At 38.4% G+C, this 26308-nt stretch overlaps 1 protein-coding gene across 2 annotated transcripts in view; it reads right to left on the minus strand.

Annotated features, from left to right (window-relative positions):
• The window catches only part of CFDP1 (craniofacial development protein 1), a 128891-nt gene that overhangs the window by 52169 nt on the left and 50414 nt on the right, over positions 1-26308 (minus strand). The window contains exon 6 of one of the 2 annotated variants that reach the window (XM_055306431.1): positions 18313-18675. The exons of the other annotated variant lie outside the window; for it this stretch is intronic. Within the exon in view, the coding sequence (XP_055162406.1) occupies positions 18588-18675 (88 nt within the window). The 3' untranslated portion in view covers positions 18313-18587. Of the gene's footprint in view, positions 1-18312; positions 18676-26308 lie in introns of those variants that run through there. 2 annotated transcript variants of the gene reach the window in all.

The following is a 26308-nucleotide window of genomic DNA, read 5'->3' on the forward strand; positions in this document are numbered from 1 at the left end:
TATGTTAGATAGTGGATACCAGGTCTGGGGTAAGAAATGTATAAAATAGGCCTGGGATATTTTGTCATACCAGATAATTTGGAAGTGAGGGTCACTATCAAAAGGACTTATAAACTTACTTGAACAAGTACTTATTGACCAAATGAAACAATTTGACAATCAATAATAAGGACAGCAAGGGACTGAGACAGCATCAAATGTTTAACTTCATGAGTTCATAGTAAGAAATACTAATTGGCTACTACTGAAACATGTTAGTGAACCAACTCATTTTGAAAATAGGTAAATAAAAAGGAAGAATAAAGCACTTATTCTGTCTTTCCTATATAAATTGGGAACCAAACAGAGGTTCATACTTAGGGAAGTATAACAGCTAATAAATGAAGAAGGAATGACAGATTTAGATTGTCAGGGCATCTGGATCAGGTGGTGATCCGGGATGCTGGGATCCTAGGACTGAGTCCTGCACTGGGCTCCCTGCAGGGAATTTGCTTCTCCCTCTGCCTATGTCTGTCTCTCTCTGTGTGTCTCTCATGAATAAATAATAAAATCTAAAAAAAAAAAAAAAAAAAAAGAATTAGATTGTCAAAGCTACAGATTGAATGTTAAGTATCTCCCCAAAATTCACGCTGTAATCTAATCACAATGTGATCATATCTGGAAGTATGCTTAAAAAAGAAACCCTAGAAAACTCCCTCACCCCTTCTGCCACCTAAGGACAATCAAAGGCAAAGAACCAGGAAGCAGGCTCTCACCAGACACCCATCTTGATCATGGTTGGGCTTTCTAGCCTCCAGAACTGAGAAGTAAATTTCTGTTGTTTATAAACTGCCTAGTCTCTAGTAATCTGTTACATCAACTTGAAGAAACTAAGATAGTCACCACTTTGCAACCACAAATGGATCTAGGATCAATAGCTACTAATATCATAAAAAAACCTAGATATTATGATTCCTACATAGCACTCTGATAGTTTTGAAAATAAAAATTATATATATAATCGGAACCTCATCATATCTTTAGATATACCTACCAACTTACAGGAAACAGGTCAAAGGAACACGTTAAATTCTACTATGGGGATATAACCAGCAAAATCTAGGATGTGGGAAAATCTCCAGGACAAACAACTTAGTTTCTTTATCAAATATGTTTCTTTTTTTTTTTTTTTTTTTTTTTATTTATGATAGTCACAGAGAGAGAGAAAGGCAGAGACACAGGCAGAGGGAGAAGCAGGCTCCATGCACCGGGAGCCCGATGTGGGACTCGATCCCGGGTCCCCAGGATCGCGCCCTGGGCCAAAGGCAGGCGCCAAACCGCTGCGCCACCCAGGGATCCCTCAAATATGTTTCAAGTAAAAATAAGAGATGGGATGGAAAATTTAAGATTAAAAGGGAACTAAGATATATCAACCAACTGCCAAGCCTAAGCCTTGTTGAATCCTGATTCAAATACACTACAGAAAAATAACCAAACATGAGACAAATCAGATAATTAAAACAATGACTGGATATTTGGCAATATTAAGAAAACAATTATTTTTCAGGTGTGATATGGTAACTGTGGTTATGTTTAAAAAAAGAAAAAAGAAAATATTTATAGGTAAATATTTTTCTTTTAGAAATATATATTAAAATATTTATAAGTAAAATTATATTATGGGATTTGCCTCAAAATAATATGGTAGGGTTGAGTATTAATATAGATGAAAATAACACTGGACACTAATGCTTAATTATTGAAGTTGGGTAAAAAACGAAAAAATAAATGGACCATGATATTAGAGAAATAACACTAAAAAAATTTTTTTTAAAATTCTTTATCAGTATTACTAAACCACTTTTTTTCCAATTTTAAAGTTTTATTTTTTTTATCTTATTTTTTTTTAATTTTTATTTATGATACTCACAGAGAGAGAGAGAGAGAGAGGCGCAGAGACATAGGCAGAGGGAGAAGCAGGCTCCATGCACCGGGAGCCCGATGTGGGATTCGATCCTGGGTCTCCAGGATCGCGCCCTGGGCCAAAGGCAGGCGCCAAACTGCTGCGCCACTCAGGGATCCCCAATTTTAAAGTTTTAAATCATTCTACTGAATCTCTGGTCTCTGTCTCTCTCCGGAAACAAAAGAGACTATTCATAATTGAAGTGGAATACTTAACACTTTCTGCTGTAATTACTTTTTAGTGTTTATTATTTTTTTACTTTTTCTGTTTAAAAGAATTTCCACAGAAACTACCATAAACATCCATTCTAAGAATCTTAAGTATACAATCATGTCTCCAACGAAATAGTTATTCACCTGATACCAATATTATAAAAAAAGACTTTTTTTTAAATTTAAAAAATTTTTTTTATTTACGATAGTCACACACAGAGAGAGAGAGAGAGAGAGAGAGAGGCAGAGACACAGGCAGAGGGAGAAGCAGGCTCCATGCACCGGGAGCCTGACGTGGGACTCGATCCCAGGTCTCCAGGATCGCGCCCTGGGCCAAAGGCAGGCGCCAAACCACTGCGCCACCCAGGGATCCCTATAAAAGATTTTTTAATGTAACACAAAATGAACAGAAAAATAAGCTTGTTTGCTTTAATGAACTAAGTGGTTTTCACTGGGAGATACTAAATATAAAAAAAGTTAAATGTGAATCACAACCTTTATGTAATTCCTGTTTCTCAAGGAATATTTGAAGTCCAGACAGCACGAAAGCCATTCTTTTAGAAAACTGACAGGGTAAACGTCCAAGGGAAAATTATCACTTATAACAGGAATGGCAAATATCTAGCAACCATGTATTTGCTTCCTGGCTTTCCTTTCCCTGGAAAAGCATCGTAAGGGGCACCTGGGTGGCTCAGTCAGTTAAGCATCTGATTCTTGATTTCAGCACAGGTGATGATCTCAGGATCCTGAGATCGAGTCCTGTGTCAGGCTGTGTGCTGGGCATGGAGCTTGCTTAGGATTCTCTCTCTCTGGCCCCCACCCTTGCTAGCTCTCCCTCCTTCCATCTCTCTCTTCCTATAAAGGAAGGAAGGAAGGAAGGAAGGAAGGAAGGAAGGAAGGAAGGAAGGAAGGAAGGAAGGAAGGAAGAAAAAGCAGCATAAGATAGTGGAAGGATTTTGAGCTTTGTCATCAGACAAACCTGCGTGTGAATCTGGATTCTGCCTCTTATTACTTTGAGCAAATTAACAAGCCTATCTAAACCTGTTTATCTATAATATTAAATAACTATACTATAATGCTCTCCTGAGGCTTGTTGAAGGAACTAGTGCCAAGCCATTACTGCTACCACTACCTGAAGGGTAGCAGAATATCCAGCAGAGTTTGGGGAAAGAAGATTCTGGCCCATAAAGAAATACTGGACTATATGCCTTCAAGATCCACGCCTATGGGAGAAGTAGTATGTGTAAGCCACATACTACAGTGAACTGTGGTGATATGTAAGGAAAGAGCTTATAGGGATGTACACAAGCCAATGATTCTTCTTCTTTTTTTATGTGCTATTTTATTATTATTTTTTAATTGGCTTTATGTCCAAAATGGGGCTTGAACTCTTGAATCCTGAGATCAAGAGTTGCACGCCCTATTGACTGAGGCCATCCAGGCACCCCTAGCCAAAAGATTCTTAATTTATTTGAGAGGATGCGAGAGAGCACAAGCAGGGGGAGAGGCAAAAGGAGAGGGAGAAGCAGAGTCCCCTTGAGCAGTGAGCCCAATGGCGGCTCGATCCTATGACCCTGGGATCATGACTTGAACCAATAGCAAATGCTTAACCAACTGAGCCACCTAAGTGCCCCAGGATTCTTAAAAAAAAACAAAAACAAAAAAAACTATTTGCAAGAAAGAGTATGCATGTACAAGCCCATTGCCGTTGTGGGGAGGGGCAAAGGGAGAGGGAAAGAGTCCTCAAGCAGACTCCCCACTAAGCACAGAGCCCAGTGGAGCCCAACATGGGGCTCAGTCCCAGGACCCTGAGATCATGACCTCAGCCAAGATTAAGAGCTGCCTAACCGACTAAGCCACCCAGGTGCCTCCGAATGATTTTTTTTTTTTTAGGATTTTATTTATTCATTCATGAGAGACACAGAGAGAGGCAGAGACACAGATAGAGGGAACAGCAGATTCCCTGTGGGGAGCCTGATGTGGAATTTGATCCCAGGACCCCGGGATCACAACCTGAGCCAAAGGCAGATGCTCAACCACTGAGCCACCCAGGTGTCCCCCGAATGATTATGTGGGCTAGAGATGACTGCTTCAGATCAACAATTAAGAATAACTTGTTTCAAAGTTAGCTATAGAGATACTTCCCTTTCCCATTAGGATTTGAGTCCTTTGAGGACAGAGACTTCTTTCTTTCTTCTCTGTATGCCTAGGACAACACTTTGCCAAAAGTATTCTTACTGCCACACAGTCAAAGGAAGAAGGGAGAGTTGGGGGGAAGGTGGGAAAGAAGATAGTTTCACTTAAGAAGAAAGCAGCAGTTTCTTCCTGCCACCAAAACTGCATTTGCCCATTTGTAGAGGAGGCAGCTGAGGCTCAGGGAAGTCCCACAGGAGGACATGGCCAGATGGGATGCAAAGTCCTGGTCTGCCTGACTGCAAGGCTCACAGATACGGAGATGCTGAAAAATCTATGACACATCTCCAGGAGAGGTGTCCTCATGAGGATATAAAAGCATGGTAGCCTCAGAGGTCTATTAGTTCAGACAAATGCATTGTGGTTAGGCAAGACATTCACATCAAGGGAAGCTAGATGAAGGGTACAAGGCACTCTGTTTTATCTTCGCAACTCTTCTATAAATCTAAAATTTATTTATGTTCTTAAATATGGTAGGGCAAAAGGAGAAAGTGCAGCTTAAAAATTACCTGCCTAAATGCGACGGGGTATTCTGGATTGGATCCTGGAACAGCAAAAAAAGGTCATTTGTGGGAAAACTGGAATAAAGTCTAGAGTTTGGTTAACAGTTCTGTCTCACTATTAATCTCTTAATTTTACTAAATGTTCCTTGGTTGTGTAAGATGTTAACATTAGGAGAAGATGAGTGAAAAGTTTATCGGAACTCTACATCATTTTAGCAACTTTTCTGAAATAACAATCTACTCAGATCATTCAATTAAAAAATTATTCTAAAATAATTTTTTTCAAAGTAAGCTTTATGCCCAATGTGGGGCTTGAATTCATTAAAAAAATTATTCTAAAATAACTTTTTTTCAAAGTAAGCTTTATGCCTAATGTGGGGCTTGAATTTCATGACCCTGAGATCAAGAGTCACATGCTCTACCAACTAGGCAAGCCAGGCACCCCTAAAATAACTTTTTCTTATTATTTTTTAAGGTTTTATTTATTTATTCATGAGAGACAGAGAGAGAGAGAGAGAGAGAGAGAGAGAGAGAGAGAGAGAGAGAGAGAGAGAGAGAAGCAGGCTCCATGCAGGGAGCCTGATGTGGGACTTGATCCCAGGCCTCCAGGATCACACCCTGGGCTGAAGGCAGGCACTAAGCTGCTGAGCCACTCGGGCTTCCCAGATTGGCAGTATATTAATGAATGTAGCTTGTTAATGAAATTAACCAACATTATATCTATATAACTCAGTAAACTAGTATTTTCTAAGTGACTAATGCATGGTGTTATAAATCATGCAGATTGATTAAAAAAATTCATTCAAAGTACAAGAGAAACCAAAGATTTTGATATAATAGTACAAATAGTTTATTGATGTGGTCTCAGATCCTATTTTGGCCATCAAGCTTTAATAAACTACCACCTAGGGACACCTAGGTGGCACAGTTGATTAAGTGTCCAACTCTTGGTTTTGGCTCAGGTTGTGATCTTAAGGTTGTGAAATCAAACTCTGCTCTGGGCTCCATACTCATGCAAAGTAGGCCTGAGATTCTCCCTCTCCCTCTGCCCCTACCCCACCCCCACATGCATGCACTCTCTCTCAAATAAATACATCTTTTTTTTTTTTTAAGATTTTTTTTATTCATGAAAGACACACAGAGAGAGGCAGAGACACAGACAGAGGGAGAAGCAGGCTCCCTGCAAGGAGGTGATGCGGGGCTCGATCCTGACTTGGGGATCACGCCCCAAGCCAAATGCAGATGCGCTCAACCACTGAGTCACCCAGGCATCCCTCAAATAAATACATCTTAAAACTACCACCATTCATATTTTGGTGTAGTATCACAGAGTGATGTCCAAAATTATCTAAACAACTATCAGAATACTCCTTCTGCAACTACATACCTGGGTGAGGCTAGATTTTTTTTCACACAATTCAACCAAAATAACATATCAAAACAGATTGAATAGAGAAGCAGATCTGAGATCCAGCTGTTTTCTCTTAAGCTTGACCCTGAAAATATAAAAAACCACAATATGGCAGCCCCTTTCAACTAGTTTTGATTTCTGTGGTTTCAGTTACCCACAGCCAATCAGAGTCTAGCAACAGATCACCCTCCTCCTGCCCCAAAGCGAGGTCAATAGCAACCTGACATATCACAACACCTACATCATTCTGCTCACTTCTTCTCATCACATAGGCATTTTATCATCTCATATCATCACAAGAAGAAGGGAGGAACAATATAATAAGATAGTCTGGCAGAGAAACCACATTCATGTAACTTTTATTACAGTGTATTGTTGTAATTGTTCTATTACTAGTTATTGTTCTTAATCTCTTACTGTGCCTAATTTATAAACTCAATTTTATCATAGCTATGTTATGTAAAGGAAAAAACATGGTAAGTAGAGGGTTTTGGGCTTTCAGGTATCAACTGGGTATCTTGGAACATAACCCCCACAGATATAGGGGACTGCTATACTACTCTCCTCACTAACTTATATTAACATGTAATAGGTGTATTATTATTTCAAAATGAATCAATAAACATTCCAAACTGCCCTCAATTTTAGACCCTATTTCATCTGTTTTGACTCTTTTCTTATTGCAGGTAAGTTAAGATTTTGTTTATTTTCTAGATTCTACCCTGCAATAATCATATCTTTGTTACCTAAAAAAAAAGTTCTTAGTTTTAATTTATTATACTACAAACGACAGTATAACCCACTCAATAATTTTAAGAGTTGCAAAAAGTCTGGGAATAGTTGGGTCATGTGCACACAAGCTTCTTTTCTGCAACTGGGGAAGAAAGGTCAGATTCTTATTTAGAGAATAACTCATACCACTGGCCCCAAACTAGCAAAGCTCTGCAAAGCTGATAGGCAGTGAAGTGGATCAAGTTCTGATTGGTAGTGTGTACACTTATTCTTATTCTTAAATAGAGAGAGAGAGAGAGAGAGAGAGAGAGAGAGAGAGAAGGAGACAAAATAACAAAACTACCAAAATCTCAAGCCCTGGATTTGGAAAAACATTAAGGCAATCTATCCTGAGACTTCATGCTTCTGTGGCCTGTATGCAGTTTCATGGACCATCACCACCTCTTCCTAGCACTAATGGAGGTGGCCACTTTCTGTCAGATTTTCCTATCTCCTTCTCCAGGGATAAGAGCCCAAGGCAAATCTGGAGACATAGTCAGGACCAGTAAAAATAATTGGTTTTGGGGTACCTGGCTGGCTTAGTTAGTGGAGCATGCCAACTCTTGATCTCAGGGTCCTGAGTTCAAGCATCACGTTGGGCATGGAGCCTACTTAAAAAACAGAAACAAAAACAATACAACTGGTTTAAATTCAGAACAGAAGGATAACAACCTCTGGCCCAAAAGGGATGTGCTTTGCTGTCTACTTGACCAAAGTCAGTTTCTCTGAGTGCCAGTGTTTCGTAAGTACCATATAAAGTTTTCAATGTTTTGTTTATTGTGCTATCAATATCAAACCAAACCTCACATTTGCATTGTTAATGGCTACTCTCCAAAGAAAACTGAAAACAATCTCCTGAGAGACGAGTAGTTTCTACTTGGCTAAGGCTTGTATACTTTCTATCTTTTCAAATGTTCATCTCACAACAGAGCTTGGAATACCTGTTTTGTGACTTACCCATACATACTTCTTACCACACATCAGATAAAAGATAGCTTCTAGAAGGACACTGTTTGAGAAACTAAACACACAGGTCCTTATTCTACAATACAACTTTATTTCTTGGGGACTTTGGAGAAGGTGGAAGGCAGAGAAGAACTAGAGGAGTCTCCAAAGAGAATAATGGATCTAAGCCTCATCCCCTGACTGGATGTTGAGTCAGACAGCTGGGTGGGGGATAAAGTTCCTTGGGGCCAAAGTAGTGGGATAAATTCTAAATCCTGGCATTAAATAAATAAGAGAAGCCTGAGGGGAAACAGAGCTGAAAAAATTTCTATGGTAAAGAAAGCATAAACCATTTTTCTTTTAAGATCAATTTACACATGTAGAGTTATACCCACCTACTCATTCCACCAATAATGTGAACAAATATGGTTGTGTCTAAGTGGGGTCCGTGTAATTCTTATCAGTTACCAAGGTGTCACCAAGGCAGGGCCTCAAGGCTACTGGATGATCTTGTCTATTACGATTTAAATGAAATTGGTTTGATTATCTTATACCTAGGGAAAACATGCATCCTCCCACTCTCTTCTGGATATTCTTAGGATCTTTCATTTATTAGTTGCCTTTCTCTTCAATTCTTTTGGTCCATGTGGAATTTATAATCTCTGCTCTGTCACTCTTCTTTAGCACACACTGTCTATATACACAATGTTCTATGTGTTGGGGCCCTGTGATGGATACCAACTCAATTCTGCCACCAATGCAAAGCTGTAGGCCATTTTAAACCTTTGCAGAAGGTTTCAGGATGCTGGGGTCCAACAGGAGAGGTGGGCACGGAGGAGGAGAGAAATCTCAACCCAGCAAAGTAAATGACTTTTGTAAGAGAATTAACTATCTCTCTTTTTGAGAATCCCTGGGAACTTCTCACCAGCTCTCTGTTCGCTGAAGGTCCTGAAGGGTCAAGAACCATGATCTAAGAAAAGTTAAGACCTACTTTATATTTAGATGAACATCAAAGCACAATCTAACTGCAGATTAAATCACTATCTCTCCACAAGATAATCTAATTAGGAATATGGAATCAGGATATGCAAATTAAAATTACAGGACATACTATTTCACACCCATGAGACTGGCAACACTGAGTGTGCCAAGGACCAGAGCAACAGGAACTCTCACTTACTGCTAAACTGATTAACCACTTTGAAAAACAAATCACCACAATCTTTTTCTTTTTTTAAAGATTTTATTTTTAAGCAATCTCTTCATCCATCATAGGGCTCAAATCTACAACTCAGAGATCAAGAGTTGCATGCTCTACTAGCTAAGCCAGCCAGGTGCCCCCAAATCACCATAATTTTCTTAGGTTCACATTTAAACATATTTTGTTCCCAGCAAATTCATTCTCAGAGCAATTTTTCTTTCTTTCTTTCTTTCTTTCTTTCTTTTCTTTCTTTCTTTTTTTTTAAGATTTTATTTATTTATTTATGAGAGGCACAGAGAGAGAGAGAGAGAGAGAGAGAGAGAGAGAGAGAGAGAGAGAGGCAGAGACACAAGCAGAGGGAGAAGCAGGCTCCATGCAGGGAGCCCAATATGGGACTCAATCTCGGGTCTCCAGGATCATGCTCTGGGCTGAAGGCAGCACAAAACCACTACCGGAGCTGCCCTTAGAGAAATTTTTCAAACTGATTTTTGTAACCCAGTGGATCACTAATCAATTTAGTATGTCACAACCAGTATTTTATTTTAATGAAAGAGAATAAAATAGAATGTTATATTTTCACCTCACTACAGACAAGTATTACAGTTTATCTTACTACACTAGTAAAATTTTTGTTTCAATAGTGTGTGTAAATTAGTGTGTGCATGTGCAGTGAGGTCACAATGAAAATGATTTCTTAATATAGGCTCATGGTTAAAAACATTTCCCAGGACAGTGATCTGGGCAAGCCCTTATGCATGTACACAAGGAAACATGTATGAGAATGTTCACAACAGTTTTTTTCCAAAAGCAAAAAACTGGAAACAATGTAAAAAAAAAAAAGTAAGAATGGTGGCATATTCATACAATGGAAAATATAGCAGTGAAGATGAGTGATCTGTGCATCAACACAGATCTCAAAATAATGTTAAGTAAAAAAAAAAAAAAAGGAAAAATACATATCGTATGACAGCATTTATTTCAAGTTTAAAAAGAAAGGAAAACTAATAATGATTGTTTAGAGGCACTAATACAAGTGATTAAAAACTATAAAGAAAAATAAGAGAATAACAAAAACAAAAATTAAGATGATGGTTATTTACCTCTCCAGAATGGAAAGGGAATGCAATATAAAGGATTCATAGGGAACTTCTGAAGTTGAGTAACAAACTCTTTCTTAAACTGGGTTGTGAACGTAAGGGTATGTATTTTGTGTATATCTCTTATAGGCACGTTACACATTTTTTGTACATAGGCAAGTATCTTCTAATGAAGTATTCATTATGAGAATTATATCCAATACTTCATTAGAAGATACTTTATTAGAACAAACCTGTCACTAAAATTGTTTAATGGCAACAGCTTTCAAGCACTTTTGCTGGTGAACAACACTCATGACCTCCCTTGAATCCAGATTTGACTTCTAATATTATTCCCTACTAAAAAGGAATCAGGATTCCTGGGATGAGAGGTGATTCCAGGTCTTCGGGAAAAAAAAAATCAAGATTGTTCTGGCACCTTCTAGCACAGCCAGAAAGCAAGAATACTTAAATCTGCCCAAATCGTGTGGAAAGAACAAAGGGATTGGCTTAAAGGCAAAAGCTTTTAGACTAAGAGACAGCTATAGCAAAAAAAGAAAACAGCTATGGTTAATTGAAACAAACTAATTTTGTAAAAGTAATTGAGCATCACAAATGGGATGTCCAGAGGGTCTAAAAAGGGTTTTTGTATATGGCAAGAAAATAGGAGCTCTCTTCCTCCATCTCAGTAATGCCAAAAGAGAACATAAAGTAAAGACAAAAACAGCAAATATGACAATAACTTTTCTATAGCAGATTAAAATTCCCTCCATCCTACTTTTCCATTAGCTGCAAAAAATCGAGATAATTGGAAATTAGCACCAGTTTACCCACAAACCAAACAGTAATAAGTTGTATATTTTATCTGCTAAAGTGTTTAAAAGAACAAGCCATATTAATGTTTAATATTTAAACATTAATTTTCAGTAAACAAATTAAATATTAAACAAACTACAGATGTGATATAGGTAAATGTTTAAAAGTTGTATATAAGGGGGGGCTTGGGTGGTTTAGTTGGTTGGGCACCTGACTCTTGATTTTAGCTCAGGTCATGATCTCAGGGTGGTGAGATCGAGCCCCTAATCAGGTTCTGTGACTCAGCAGGAAGTCTGCTTGGGATTCTCTCTCTCTCCCTCTCCCCCAGCTCATGTGGGCTCTTTCTCTCTAAAATAAATAAATCTTTTTTTTTTTTTTTTTTTTAGGGGCACCTGGGTGGCTCAGTGGTTGAGTGTCTGCCTTTGGCTCAGCTTGTGATCCAGGGATCCTGGGATTGAGTTCTGCATCAGGTTCCCCACAGGGAGCCAGCCTGTTTTTTCCACTGCCTATGTCTCTGCCTCTCTGTGTCTCTCATGAATAAATTAATAAATTTTTTTAAAAAATCTTAAAAAAAAAACCTTTACTTTTTTAAAAAAAAATTTATTTATTTGAGAAAGAGAGAGAAAGCACAAGAGATTACAAGCAGGGGAAAGGCAGAGGGAGAAGAAGCAGGCTCCCTGCTGAGTAGGGAGCCCAACATGGAGCTCAATCCCAGGACCTTGGAATCATGACCTGAGCTGAGGGCAGATGCTTAACCAACTGAGCCACCCAGGCATCACTAAAATAAATCTTAAAAAAAAAAAAAAGTTGTATATAAGACTTCTTTTTAAAAAAGCAGTAATAAGAAATAGCAGTTGATTGTCAACATGGTCTCTAGCATTAATCCAACTTCTTCAATGTTAAGATACATTTCTGGCTATCTTTCAAATATATCCCCCCATCCCCCAATTTTCTTCCTATAACCAACCATTAGTTAATTCAACAAGTATTTACTGAGTGCCTATTTTTAACATAAACTGTTCTAAGTGCTGCTGATACAGAGGTAAGTAAACAAAGCAGACTGGATTCTACTGCCTCGGGGCTTATGACTTCATCATATAAATATGGCCCTGTACACATTAACACTACCCAACCACAGTAATGGGAACTTATGTAGGTGAAATTCTGGGATTTAAGTCAAAGATTCAAGTCCCCATAAATGTCTCCTAGAATGATAATGGCTATATCAGTATTATGGTTTGCTGCTTTGGGATAAGAGGTGCAGCACGAACAATGGTTCTCATCTCAAAACAGAATCTTAGGTCTGATATTACAAAAGACTCAGAAAGGGATAATGATATAAAAAGCTCATAGAATGAAAAAACGTTTACAATACACAGTAGAACTTTCAAGGCACCTGTATCCTCCATAAATATACTGTAAAAAATAACTGAACACATGGCAATGCTCTCTACTTGTCTGGTTTCTTTCTGAATTTCTCATGTTTGTTTCCTTTTTGGTTCCCTCAGTTTCGTTGTATTTGTTTTCAGAACTTTTGTTATTTTTTTTGCTCTCTTCCTTCTCCTATTCTGCAGTGTGTAGGATAGCATGGGCTGGAAGCACGGCCCTAAGAAAAACAAGCAAAAGAGCCTGTCTTGATCAATAATTCCCCTATCTTCAGGAGGTTATTTGCATACGATGAAGAAAGCTCAGAAAAACCAAAATATTCAATGAAATTCTTCTCTCCCAGAGGTACTTTTACTAGCATCAAAGACTTGCATGTTCCTACAGCATATGACCTATACAGATTAGGTGATGAGAGTCACACAGGACAGTTCTGGGTCACTATTGTCTTGTCCTGTTGCCCCACTTGTCTGTCCTAAAGGTTTCAAAGCAAAAATGTCCTCAGACCAGAAACTGTATCTCCACACAGACCAATGGTTTGTTCCTGTAGTCGGGACCAGGGTGCAGCTTTAGGAGTGCTGAGGTCAACACTGTGTTGAAAGACCAGCAAAGTAGAAATTAAAATAGAGCACACTGCTCTGTTAAACAGTCAAACTCAAACTCTTGTCATCCTTCCAGACAAGGCAACCCGACCTGCTGGATTCTCCTGGACCCTCCCAACTTTTTAACTTTATATTCCTTAATGTATTAACTTAACATTAACATTTATTAACATTTAACTTATTTTTTATACTATTGTAATACCGTTCTGGCATATAAATCTGCAAATAAAAAAACCATGTAGCACAATAATAAAGCTAATCTCAATATACAACACAAGTTGTGAGCTCAAGCACCTTCCACAGGAGTACTCTCTGCTCTTCATTGCTACTCAAGAAGGAAAAGAATTGCTTCACTATGAAACTGTAGTTCACTGTGGGCCCTACTAATGAACGCAAACCTTCTGCTCCATGGATTGTTTTATTTATTTTATTATTATTTTTTTATTTATTCATGAGAGATACAGAGAGAGGTAGAGATGTAGTCAGAGAGAGAAACTGGCTCCCCTCAGAGAGCCAGATGTAGGACTAGATCCCAGGACCCAAACATCACATCCTGAGCTGAATGCAGACGCTCAACAACTGAGCCTCACCCAGGTGCCCCGTATGGATTATTATTATTTTTTTAAGATTTTACTTATTTATTCATGAGAGACACAGAGAGGCAGAGATATAGGCAGAGGGAGAAGCAGGCTAGGCTCCCTGTGAGGAGTCCAATGTGGAACTCGATCCCAGGACCCCAGGATCATGCCCTGAGCCAAAGGCAGATAGATGCTCAACCACTGAGCCACCCATGCGTCCCTATCCATGGATTGTTTTAAAGAGAAAACACATGGTATTACATGGAGCCACAGGCAAGGGCAGGGGCCTCCGAGTGGATCTCAACAACTGTAAGTAAGAGCTATAGCGGAGGTCTGCTGCTGTGACAGGGGGAGATCTTGTGGCAATGGAGAGTCTTGGACCCCTACAAGCAAACCACTGGCTCCGAAATCCAGCTGTTTGCCTCTAACTGCCCTGGTGGTGGATGAGCTGAGAAACTGAGTGAACAAACCACCACAAGGAAACAGATGACGCATTTGGCCAACTTCATCCAAGTCTAAAATGTTTTGGTTGTTTTTTAAGTAGGCTCCACACCCAGCGTACAGCCTAATGTTGGGCATGAACTCACATCCCTGAGATCAAGACCTGAGCTGAGATCAAGAGCTGGTCACTTAATCAACTGAGCCACCCAAATGCCCCAGGCACAAAATGTTTTGGTATAATGCTCTTTACCCTGGCACTAGAGTCAGGTTTGGGACGAATCCAAATGGGGTCTTTTTTTCTTTTAAAATTTATTTTATTTAGAGAAAGATATAACAAAAGAATGAGAAGGAAATCTTTAAACAGCAAGATGATGTCATGTACAAAAGTCTGAACACCAAAGAACCATTCTGTGGCCCCCTCTTCTGACACATGCTTCACCTTCTAAACTGCTTATAAAGACTTATTGCTCATCTCGTGTGACTAGGGAACTGCAACAGACGCAGAAAGCTGTTCTCCCACGCAAAAATGGTATTTAGGCACGTTAGCTATCTTCTGGCTACTGCCCAGAACTGCTCAGTGCTGACAAATGGGAAACTGGCGTGAGCTCCCAAAGATCCTCACTTGTTCATTTAGTAACTCGGTCCTGACATACTACTATGAATCAAGTACTAGACTGAGAATAGTGTACAAATGGCCTTGCTCCATGCCCTCAGGGAGCTAATAGTCCAGTGGGGGAGAGGAGAGGTAAAAAAAATAAGATATAGGGCAGCCTGGGTGGCTCAGTGGTTTACTGCCGCCTTCAGCCCAGGGCATGATCCTGGAGACCCGGGATCAAGTCCCATGTCAGGGTCTCTGCATGGAGCCTGCTTCTCCCGCTGCCTGTGTCTCTGCCTCTCTCTCTCTCTCTCTCTCTCTCTCTATGAATAAACAAATAAAATCTTAAAAAAAAATAAGATATACATGACAATCCCTGGAATTAAATGTGGAGCTGAGTACCACAGAAAAAAGAGAGGGGCTCTGAGAGAGGATGACAGCTGGAACCAAGCAGACAGGAGAGGTTATCTCCTGAGGCTCTTCTTCCCTCTGACTACATGTATGTAAAAGGTCATTTTAAAAATCTACTACTTCAAGCACTTTCCTACCAAAAGGAACATATAAGCATTATTTAATAATTCACCTTTAAAAATGCAATATAAGTACAAGACCAAATGCAAAAGATATTTGAAAATAACCTTCCCTTCTCTCCTTTGTCTTCGGCTACCAAATTCCCCTGCCCCTGAGATAAATTACTTGAGTCTCTTTCTGGAGAACTTGCAGTTCCTAAAGTGTGCCCTGGGATGCCTGAGATTTTTCAAGCAATTGAAAAGGTTAAAAGTAATTTCATGGCACCACTAAGATATTATCTGGCTTTTTCTCTTCATTCTCATATAGCATCCAGTAGAGTATTTCAGAGATTACATGATAGGCAATGCTACCAACAGGGACAGCTGATGGAACATGTGAAGCAAGTATGGAAATGTGGCTATCTTCTATTAAGACATATTAAAGAAATTTGTATAAATGTAAAACAATTCCACTCTTCTCACGGAATTCCTTTTTGTTTTGGAAAATACATTTACATTTCATAAAGATGCTATTTATACTAATAGGTACTGAGTTTATTACTATTTGAAACAAATACTTTAGATTTCTTAGTTTTAATTTCTAATACAGTAAATTCCAATAGATATCAAAAGCTCTTTGAAGTCCTCAATTATTTGTATGAATGTAGAGAAGTCCTAAACCAAACAGCTTGAGAACCATTAATGCAACTAAGCATTTATAAATGCTTATCAGTTGTTCATTTTTAACTCTAGAAAATGCTGGTCATCTACTGCATTCTGGTGAATGTTTTGAGTGTATTTTAAGTAGCTGGGTAATGAAAAGGCAACCAATAACTTCTTCGTGGCTATAATGTATTGTTGGTTATTTGCCCACCAACACAATACAAATTTTATCATGATGAAAGGCTAGTTGTTTTTCCACACCATTTCAAATATTTAGTGTATTAATTTGTAGTTACTGTAAGCCTATAAAGAGCTTACAAATCAGAAAGTAATTATAAAGTACATGTGATATCTAAAGTTGAATGGCAAGGTTAAATTCATAACTGTGGTAGGAGAGTAGAGAAAGAAGCTATTTTTAAATGGAATAACACAATAATGACAGAGTGGCTTTTTTGAACTAACTGTTTCAGATACAGGTAACAATTATAAACCCTGGACAAAACATAAAAAAAACCAGTTACATGAAGGCACCAGAGAGCAACCAATATCAGACAAAAAGAAGGGAAATGACCCTGAGAGCCAAAAGACAGCATGCTGCCTGCAGGCACCTGCCAGTCCCTGTGACATGGAGTGGCTAGAAATCAAGCAGAAAGCTGCATTTTCATGGCTTGAAGAGATAGTACTGAGTTTGGGTGTCAGAGCAGCTGGAAAATAAGGGGGGAACCCCAACTTAATGAAAAGATATATTATCCATACCCAGTTAAAAATGGCAAAAAAAAAGTTTAAGATATCTCATCAAAGGATGTATGTAACTGGCTAATGAAACAAGAGAAGATGCTCAACGTCATTAGTCATTAGGGAAGTGCAAATGAAACAGAATGAGGTACTAATACATACCCACTAGATCAGAGAGAGTTACAATAATAATACCAGGTGTTGGTAAAGAAGTGAAGAAATGGGAACCCCCTTCTACTGATGATATGGATGTAATATGATGCAGCGAATTTGGAAAACAACTTGGCAATTTCTTTAAACAAATTTACCATACCACCCAGCAATTACACTCCTAGGTATCAACCCAAGAGAAATGACAACACATGTCCACGCAAAGACTTGTAACACAAATGTTCATTGCAGCATGATTCATAATAGCCAAAAGGTAGAAATGATCTAAATGAAGAGGAACAAAATGTTGTTTATCCTTATAAAAGAACATTAGTCAGCTATAAAAAGAAAGAACTACTGATATATCCTAATACCATGGATAAACCTCAAAAACATGACACCAAATAATAGAAGACATTAAAACACTAAAGACATGAAAAGTGTGACTCTAGTACAGGAAATTTCTAGAAAAGGAAAAGCTACAGGGACAGGGAGCAGACCTGTGTTGCCAGGGACTAAGGCCGGAGCAGGAACTGACTATAAATGAGTAAGAGGGAGCTTTTTAGGAGTTGAACATGTCCTAAAACCGAATTATACATGATGAAGGTCTCAACTCTAAACAATTTACTAAAAATCATTAAGCTGTAGGGGTGCCTGGGTAGTGCAGTCGGTTAAGCATTCAACTCTTGGTTTCAGTTCAGGTTGTAATTTCAGGGTCGTGGGATGGAGCTCCATGTCAGGCTCTGTGCTCAGTGAGCAGATTCTGCCTGAGTTTCTCTCTCCCTCTGCCCATCCCCACTCCCCCGTGCTGGCTTGCTCTCTCTCCCTAAAATAAGTAAAAGTTTATTTTTTTAAAAAAGATTTTATTTATTTATTCATGAGCGATACAGAGAGAGAAAGAGAGAGGCAGAGACAGAGGCAGAGGGAGAAGCAGACTCCACATAGGGAGCTGGATGTGGGACTTCTTCCCAGGTCTCCAGGATCACGTCCTGAGCCAAAGGTAAGCGCTAAACCGCTGAGCCAGCCAGGCTGCCCTAAAAAATAAGTCTTAAAAAATAATAATAAACTATATACTTACATTGGGTGAATTTTATGATACAATTAAAAAAGCTGTTAAAAAATTGCTAGGAGACAGGGGCAGGGGAGAGGAGGTCCAATGAGACTTCAAAGACTCGAGTCAAATTTAATTTGCAGACTTGTTTGTGTCCTTCTTTGAGCAAATCAACAGTTAAAAATAAAACCCTTATGATAGAATTAAGGAATTATGAACAGCAAATGAATACTTGAAGATCTCAAGGAACTGGTGCTATCCTTCAGATGTAATAATGGTAACTGTGTCTAAAAGAATACTTCCTTTTTAGAGATACAAATTAAAATATTTACAGATAAAAAGACACGGTGTTAAAGTTTTGCTTCAAAACGCTTGGTGGGGATTTTGGTGGAGTGGATGGGGTGATCACAGGAGATACAGATGAGAACTGGGCTGGTAAGTGTGGAAGTTGGGTGATGTGTATATCAAGATTCATACACTATTTTCTCCATGTCTGGACTTTTCCATAGTAAAAAAATAAAAAGGAGACAATACATCTACCTCACAGATTTATTCTGAATATTCAAATTGATAATATATATGAAGGGTTTAACATAAAACACAATTGGCAAAATATTGGTAACTGCTGAAGTCTGATCATAGGTATAGGGATTATATTTTCCTCTTTTGTGTATGCTTGAAGTTTTCCATAATAAAAAATATTTTTTTAAAAAAAAGGAGCCGGCGGGGGGGCGCCTGGGTGGTTCCGATGGTTAAAGATCTGCCTTCAGCTTAGGTCATGATATGAGAGTCCTGGGATCAAGCCTCATGTCAGGCTCCTTGTTCAGTGGGGAGTCTGCTTCTCCCTCTGCTTCTCCTCTCTGCTCGTGCTCGCTCTTTCTCAAATGAAAAAATAAATCTTTAAAAAAGAAAAAAAGAAAAGGAGTCTGAGATCTAGATGTTTCACTGCCATCAGCACTTTCATTTTTCAATAATTTAAACAAAGTAAGAAAAAATGGAGTAAAATATTCCAATACTTGCACTATCATGTCTTGCTTTACAAAGACCAAGACACTTATGTGGCTAATGTATCAAATTTAAGGTTTGGACAAAATAGGTAGATCAGAAATATAAATTAAAAAAAATATATAGGGCAGCCTGGGTGGCTCAGAGGTTTAGCGCCGCCTTCAGCCCAGGGCATGACCCTGGAGACCCGGGATCGAGTCCCGCGTCGGGCTCCCTACATAGAGCCTGCTTCTCCCTCTGCCTGTGTCTCTGCCTCTCTTTCTCTCTGTGTCTCTCATGAATAAATAAAATCTTAAAAATAAATTAAAATAAATAAAATATGTATAATGTAAATAAAAATGAGTTGCTCAAAAGTCAAAAGTAAATATAGTTCTCCTTCATAGTTTTTTGTAAAAAAGATTTTATTTATTTATTCATGAGAGAGACACAGAGAGAGAAAGGCAGAGACACAGGCAGAGGGAGAAGCAGGCTCCATGCAGGGAGCCTAACGTGGGACTCATCCCAGGTCTTCAGGATCACGCCCTGGGCTGAAGGTGGCGCTAAACTGCTGAGCTATCCAGGCATCCCTCCTTCATAGTTTTTAAAGGTAAATGAGACTGATTTCATTAGGCACAGGGAATTTTTTTTTTTAACTGGGGGAATAATAATAACAATAATAAAAGAATTAAGACACATATTGCTATGTAGAAGGTTAGCTAGATGTGGGCTTCTGCTTTACTCTATAAATTTTGACTCCTAGCTTTGCAGTGAATAGCTGACTATTCTGCAATCACCTAAACACAGACTACTGCTAGAAACATTATGTCCCAACTTGTTTCCTCTGATGAAACTGGAAAAGCAATGATTGCAAAGCGTCCACCAGATATGAAGGGGATTAAGAGGGGGAAATAGAATCAGTCTGTTTTCTATGCTAAGGCAATCTATTCTCTATGTATTATTTAGAGTCTCAAGAACTGGTTAAGAAGCCAAATCAGTGTTTCCAAACTGGCCTGCTTTTGTTTGACCACACATTGTTTTTCTTAAAACAGGAAAAAAAAATTCACACACAAATTCACATAAAATCCAGATCTCCAACATCTCTTGAAAAACTGTAAGATCTCGTAATGTTTCATGCACCAAGAGCTGACTGGTTGATAATGGAGTTTGAGACTCCTGTCCTAGAATAATATAGACAGACATAGACAGGATGTTCCCTGCTCTTGTTTCAATCAGGTAGAATTAATTCAACTGTAATGAATGTGACAGTGGTCTATGTGTGTCAGAGGTTTCTCTTAAATTTTTTAAATTAAATTTTAAGTACAATCTATTTCCCCAATGTGGGGCTCGAACTCACAACCCCAAGTTTCAGAGAAGCAGGTTTTAGTGACAGCCAAGTGTCTTCCTTTAAAAAAATTTTAAAATCTCCATTTAATGCTATATATTCTGGCACTCAGACACAGTCCATCTTATATTTTGGGAGGCTTCATGTAATAAATGTATCTTTAATATGAGGATTATATCAAACACTTCATTTATGTTCCTTGGGAGCCTTTAATTGGCACTAGACTCAAAGAAACATTCCATAAATCTTATTAGACAACAATGAAGATCAGTTTGTAGAAATCAACTCATTGCTAAAGGACTTGCCCCCCTCCCCAAATAAATAAATAAATAAATAAATAAATAAATAAATAAAATAAAGGACTTGCCCAAAACAAAATTCAAGACAGGGCTTGCGGCTTGCTTAGTTTGTTTATTTATTTATCAAATATGTCCTATATGAGCATATACTGTACCAAGTTAAAAAAAAAGAGGGGGGCACATTTTAGAACTGTAAAAAAAAAAAAAGCTAAATAATCACATAGGCTTCACTGCAGTGCTAATCAAGGTTTTTCAACCTGGGCACTGATCTATCAAACTGGACAGTTCTTTCTTGCGGGAGGCTATCCTTCATAATATCGCAGGATGTTTAGTAGCATCATTGGCTTCTAACCCCTAGATGCCAGTAGTACCCTTGCCTCCCCTGTATCTAGCCCAGGTTATGATAGCCACAAATATCTGCAGACACTGCCAAATGTTCTCTGAGACAGGCTATAAATTAAAACATCTTAAATAGTGTCACTAGAAACATACAACTTCATAATTAGTGATTTCTGTGTGTGTATATATATATGTATAAAATGATCAAGTAACAGCTAATTAATGATATCCTAAGTAAATGAAACTGAGGACTTAAAAAAAATGTGATACCAGAACAAACTAATAAACTTAAAAGATTTCTACAAACACAAATGAATTTTTTTAAGGTTAATATCTTCATAAATCCTATGGTTAGAAAAAAAAAAATCCTATGGTTAGGCTTCCCCTGTAGCTAAGTTTTTATGCTCAAGCTCTTTTCTGAATATGCGTTTATATAGTCCAACACATACAAACATTAATATAGCCTAACATGCACAGGAAGAACCGAGTTCTGAGTCTCTCTCCTCAGATGTTATCTTTTGTTGTTGTTTTTAAGATTTTACTTATTTATTCATCAGAGAAACAGAGAGAGAGTTGGAGACACAGGCAGAGGGAGAAACCAGGAGCCTATATGGGACTCGATCCCAGGACTCCAGGACCACGACCCAAGCCAAAGGCAGATGCTCAACTACTGAGCCACCCAGGAACCCCAGGTGTTTCTTTATACATTAGGATAAACAGAGGAAAGAACAGTCAGTGAAATTTCTGCCAGAAAGCGTTCTCTTCTAATTCAAAGTTTTCACTTAGAAGGAAGAGGCTGTAAATATTGGTTAAACCTACACAGTTTTTTCAACTAATTTAGTTTTATCTATTTGTTAACTCTACCTATTTTTCCTAATCATTTTTAATTTCCTCATCCAAATAGTAACTAATAAGTGAAGATTAACCTTTTTATTTAAGAAGGGGTAAAAGGGGTCAAGAACTAATTTGTATTGAGACCTTCTGTGCCATCATCTGTATCATGATACTTTATCTCATTTCATTCTCAAAACAGCTCTATGAGGTAGGAATGATCCCTATTTTACAGCTTGAAGAATTACATGAAGCTAAGGTCTGAAAAAGGCAGGACTATCCAAGTAAAGAGCACATATAATTATACTGTACCGACTTCCAAAGAAGGAGCCAAGAGTAACATTAGTAACAGCTTTCTCTTCTCTTTACTGGTAAAGTATCAGAGGCTCAAAAGTTACAAGAGGGATCTTAATCTGAAGAGTCTGACAAAGAGCTCAGAATCTCTAAATAAATAAAAATTATATGATATTTCATATCTGTTCACAAATAACAACACTGGGCAGCAAGAACACACCCACGATTTCAAGACTCCAATCAGGAGTGCTGAGTCAATAAGATGTCAACTTCTGCCAAAGGATCCAGATTAGTGACACTGTCAGGTTCTCAAAGGAAGCAATATATAGTTGCCTGGAAAAATGGTTCCAAAACTCAATCAGAACTAGAAATGTTTAAAAACTCAAGACTAGGGATCCCTGGGTGGCACAGCGGTTTGGCGCCTGCCTTTGGCCCAGGGCGCGATCCTGGAGACCCGGGATTGAATCCCACATCGGGCTCCCGGTGCATGGAGCCTGCTTCTCCCTCTGCCTGTGTCTCTGCCTCTCTCTCTCTGTGTGACTATCATAAATAAATAAAAATTAAAAAAAAAACCTCAAGACTAGGCTCAGTGTATCAATATCTTGTTCATGAAAACCTATGAGAGGTACTCTAGTTAGGCCTTAACTCACAGTTTAAGGTCTAGAAGTCAGTCTGCTTCCAAAAAGTTCATTCAACTTTTTCTTCCAGGTTTCTTTTCATGAAGAAAAATAAAACCATCACTTTTTTATACGAGAGACTGCTCACTTTTTCTCCTGGCACTCATTTCCCACGTATTTAAAAGAACACACACACATGCACATACTGGCTTCGAATGCCTGGATGAATCTTAAGTCAACCAGAACACGGGTCAGGGAGAAGAAAATAAAAGTCTCACCAAGGAAATATTTCACTTCCAAAATTCTAAAGGCAAACTGCTAACTGGAAAGAGAAATTAATTTTATTAAGTGTAAGATAAAGAAAAAAGTTCATGACCTCGTTGTTTTAAAAGAATTCCCAGGGACAGAATCAGATCATAGACTTAATTCCCAGTTTAGGAACTGAAACAACTCCGGCCTGAGGATGAAATGCTGACAATGTGCTGGATACACCTCTGCTGGAGCGGCTGCTTCCATCTGTCGACTTTCCTCCCTGCCTCTAAAAACCACTTCAAGCTTCGGATTTATCAGTTTCATGTGCTAACTGAAAAGAAGGCGTATTTCCCAGGCCACCTAATTTATGGAAATTAGATGATGACCCATTTTGGCATTCAAACAGATGTTAAACTGACCAAAGGATATTTAACTAATCTAATCTCATTCATCCTTGCTAATACTCACAGATTTGTTCTTTTCTGGGTCTTTCCTCCCACAAAATGCTCATACAATGTTTTATAAGTATTAGGAAGGTTGCTTTGCTCTCAAAAAAAAAAAAAGAGAGAAGGAAGTTGTTCTATAGAATTTTCATAGAGCAGACATTAAAAACTCTTCTAAGTGAGGCGCTTGGGTGGCTCAGTTGGTTGAGTGTCCAACTCTTGGTGTTGGCTTGGGTGGTGGTCTCATGGGTCATGGAATTGGCCCTGAAGTTGGGCTACTCACTCAGTGGCAAGTCGGCTTGAGAATCTCTCTCCCTCGCCCTCTCTGCCCTGCCACCTACTTGTGCTCTCTAAAACAAATAAATGTCTTTAAAAACCAAAAAAAGGGCAGCCCCAGTGGCACAGCGGTTTAGTGCCGCCTGCAGCCCAGGGCGTGATCCTGGAGACCCGGGATCGAGTCCCACGTCAGGCTCTTTGTATGGTCCTGCTTCTCCCTCTGCCTGTGTCTCTGCCTCTCTCTCTCTCTCTCTCTCTCTGTGTCTCTATGAATAAATAAATAAAAATCTTAAAAATAATAAAAATAAAAAAATAAAACAAACAGATCCCTTATGCTGAGACAAAAAATGTTAGTTCTTTTCCTTGGTGACCCTCTATGCTGCCTAAACTCACTGAACAAGAGAGGCACAGTCTAAATTTCAGCAGGAGAAATACACTATATTGTATTTGTTCCCCTTCAGATTGTTCTGATTATAGCTGGTAAGTTATTCTGTCCTTTAGGAGGGTTGCCTTATTTCCTCAATACAACTCACTCATCCCAGAAGGAATAACTATTTCAATTTGAGAAGGAAATTCTAATATGAGTTTTATTGCCTGTCTAAATATGAAGCTGTCTCTACAAACACATTATCAGAGAGCAACTGGTAAATAATCTAAATGTCTTTATAGGAAAATGGCTTTATAAGTTACAGAACATTCAAAATAGAACACTACGCAGCTGTCAATAAGAATATCAGATAAACTGGGACACCTGGGTGGCTCAGCGGTTGAGCACTTGCGTTTGGCTCAGGTCATGATCCGGAGGTCCTGGGATCAAGTCCCACGTCAGGCTTGCCGTAAGGAGCTTGCTTCTCCCTCTGCCTATGTCTCTGATTCTTTCTGTCTCTCATGAATAAATAAAATCTTAAAAAAAAAAAGAATATCTGATAAATCTACAATGTACTAACATGAAATGTATTAGTGTCTATATATATTTTGTATTTTTAAGCAAAAAGGACAAATTCCGGGAAAACTGGCTTAGATGATACCATTAATGCAAATAAAAGCAATTTTGTATGTGGAAAAAAATTCCATACACAGATACAAAATGCTCAGGGAAAGTCTAGAACTGTCCAAATGAAATATAATAAGAACTATAAATTGGAGTCACATATAGAATTTAAAACTTTACAGAAAGCACATTAAAGAATGTAAAGGCAAAATGAATTTTAATCATTGGTTCTATTTAATGGTACTTCAATAGAGTAACTGACATAAAAATTCCTGAGACAGTTTGCTTAAGCTTTTCTTACTAAGTTTTTAAAACTTAGTGTATATTTTATACTTACAGTGCACCTGAATCTGGACTACCCACATTGCAGGTGCTCCATAGCTACATGTGGCTACTACTTACAGTACTGGACAAAGGAGGCTAAGAAAGAGAAATGTCAAACTATTAATTCATCTTCTTCATCCTTTCACATTATTTGGCCTTCTTAAATAACCAGGTATTACCTTTATGACACTTTAAAAAAATCTAAAATTGGGGATCCGTGGGTGGCTTAGTGGTTTAGCGCCTGCCTTTGGCCCAGGGCGTGATCCTGGAGTCCCGGGATTGAGTCCCATGTCGGACTCTCAGCATGGAGCCTGCCTCTCCCTCTGCCTATGTCTCTGCTTCTCTCTCTGTGTGTCTCTCATGAATAAATAAAATCTTTAAAAAAAAAAAAAAAACCTAAAATGGGGACACCTGGCTGGGTGGCTCAGGGCACGATCCCGGGTCTAAGGATTGAATCCTGCATCAGGCTTACTGTAAGAAGCCTGCTTCTCCCTCTGTCTATTTCTCTGCCTCTCTCTATATATCTCTCATGAATAAATAAATAGAATCTTTTAGAAAAATATCTAAAATGTGTCCATATATAAAAATTAATCCAATATAGCAAAAATCTAAACTTAAGCCATTAGCCATAAGATTTATTAAAAAAAAAGAGAGACAGAAATCTTCTCAGCCTTAAGATCAGTGGGTTTCTTAGGACGCAAATAGCACTTACCATAAAAGGAAAAAACAGACAAACTGAACTTCAAAATTTTAAATTTCTGCTCATCAAAACACACCAGAAAAAGGTGAACAGGCAAGACACAGACTGGGAAAAATACTCAATAACATTTATATCTGACAGCATATCCATATCCAGAATATATAAAGAACTTTTACAAATCAACGACAGACTGGTGAACAACCCAATTCAAAATGAACCTGGAACAGACACTACCCAAAAGAAGACACAAATGGCCAATAAGCACACAAAAAGATGTCATCATTATTAGTCTTCAGAATGATGTACTTTAAAACCACAGGAAGTAACATTTCATATCCACTAAAATAAAAAAGACTGACAACACCAGATGTGGGCAAGAAAATGGACCAAGTGGAACCCTCATACACTGCTGGCAGGGACATAAAATAGTACAATCATTTGGAAGATCTGTCTGGCACTTTGTTATAACATTAAACACACATCTACCTTGTGCCCTAGAAATCCCATTCCTAGGTTTTTGCTTACCCAAGAGAAATAAAAACATGTCTTAAAAAAAAATTGGAAACAAACCCAAATGTCTGTCACTAGAATGGATGGATATGGTATACTCTTATACTACGGAAATAAAAATGAATGAACTACTACTGATAGACAAAGCAACATGGATGAATCTCATATTCACTATGCTGAGTGAAAGAGGGCAGGCACAAAAGAGTTACACAACATATGATTTGATTTATATGAAGTTCTGGTACAGGCAAAACTAATCTAATAAAAATGAACAGTTGCTCAAGGCAGAGGGTGTTGAGGGGGTGGGAGAGGAGAACCAACTGGAGGGT

Source organism: Nyctereutes procyonoides, unplaced genomic scaffold, assembly GCF_905146905.1.
Source record: "Nyctereutes procyonoides isolate TBG_1078 unplaced genomic scaffold, NYPRO_anot_genome, whole genome shotgun sequence".
Lineage (NCBI taxonomy): Eukaryota > Metazoa > Chordata > Mammalia > Carnivora > Canidae > Nyctereutes > Nyctereutes procyonoides.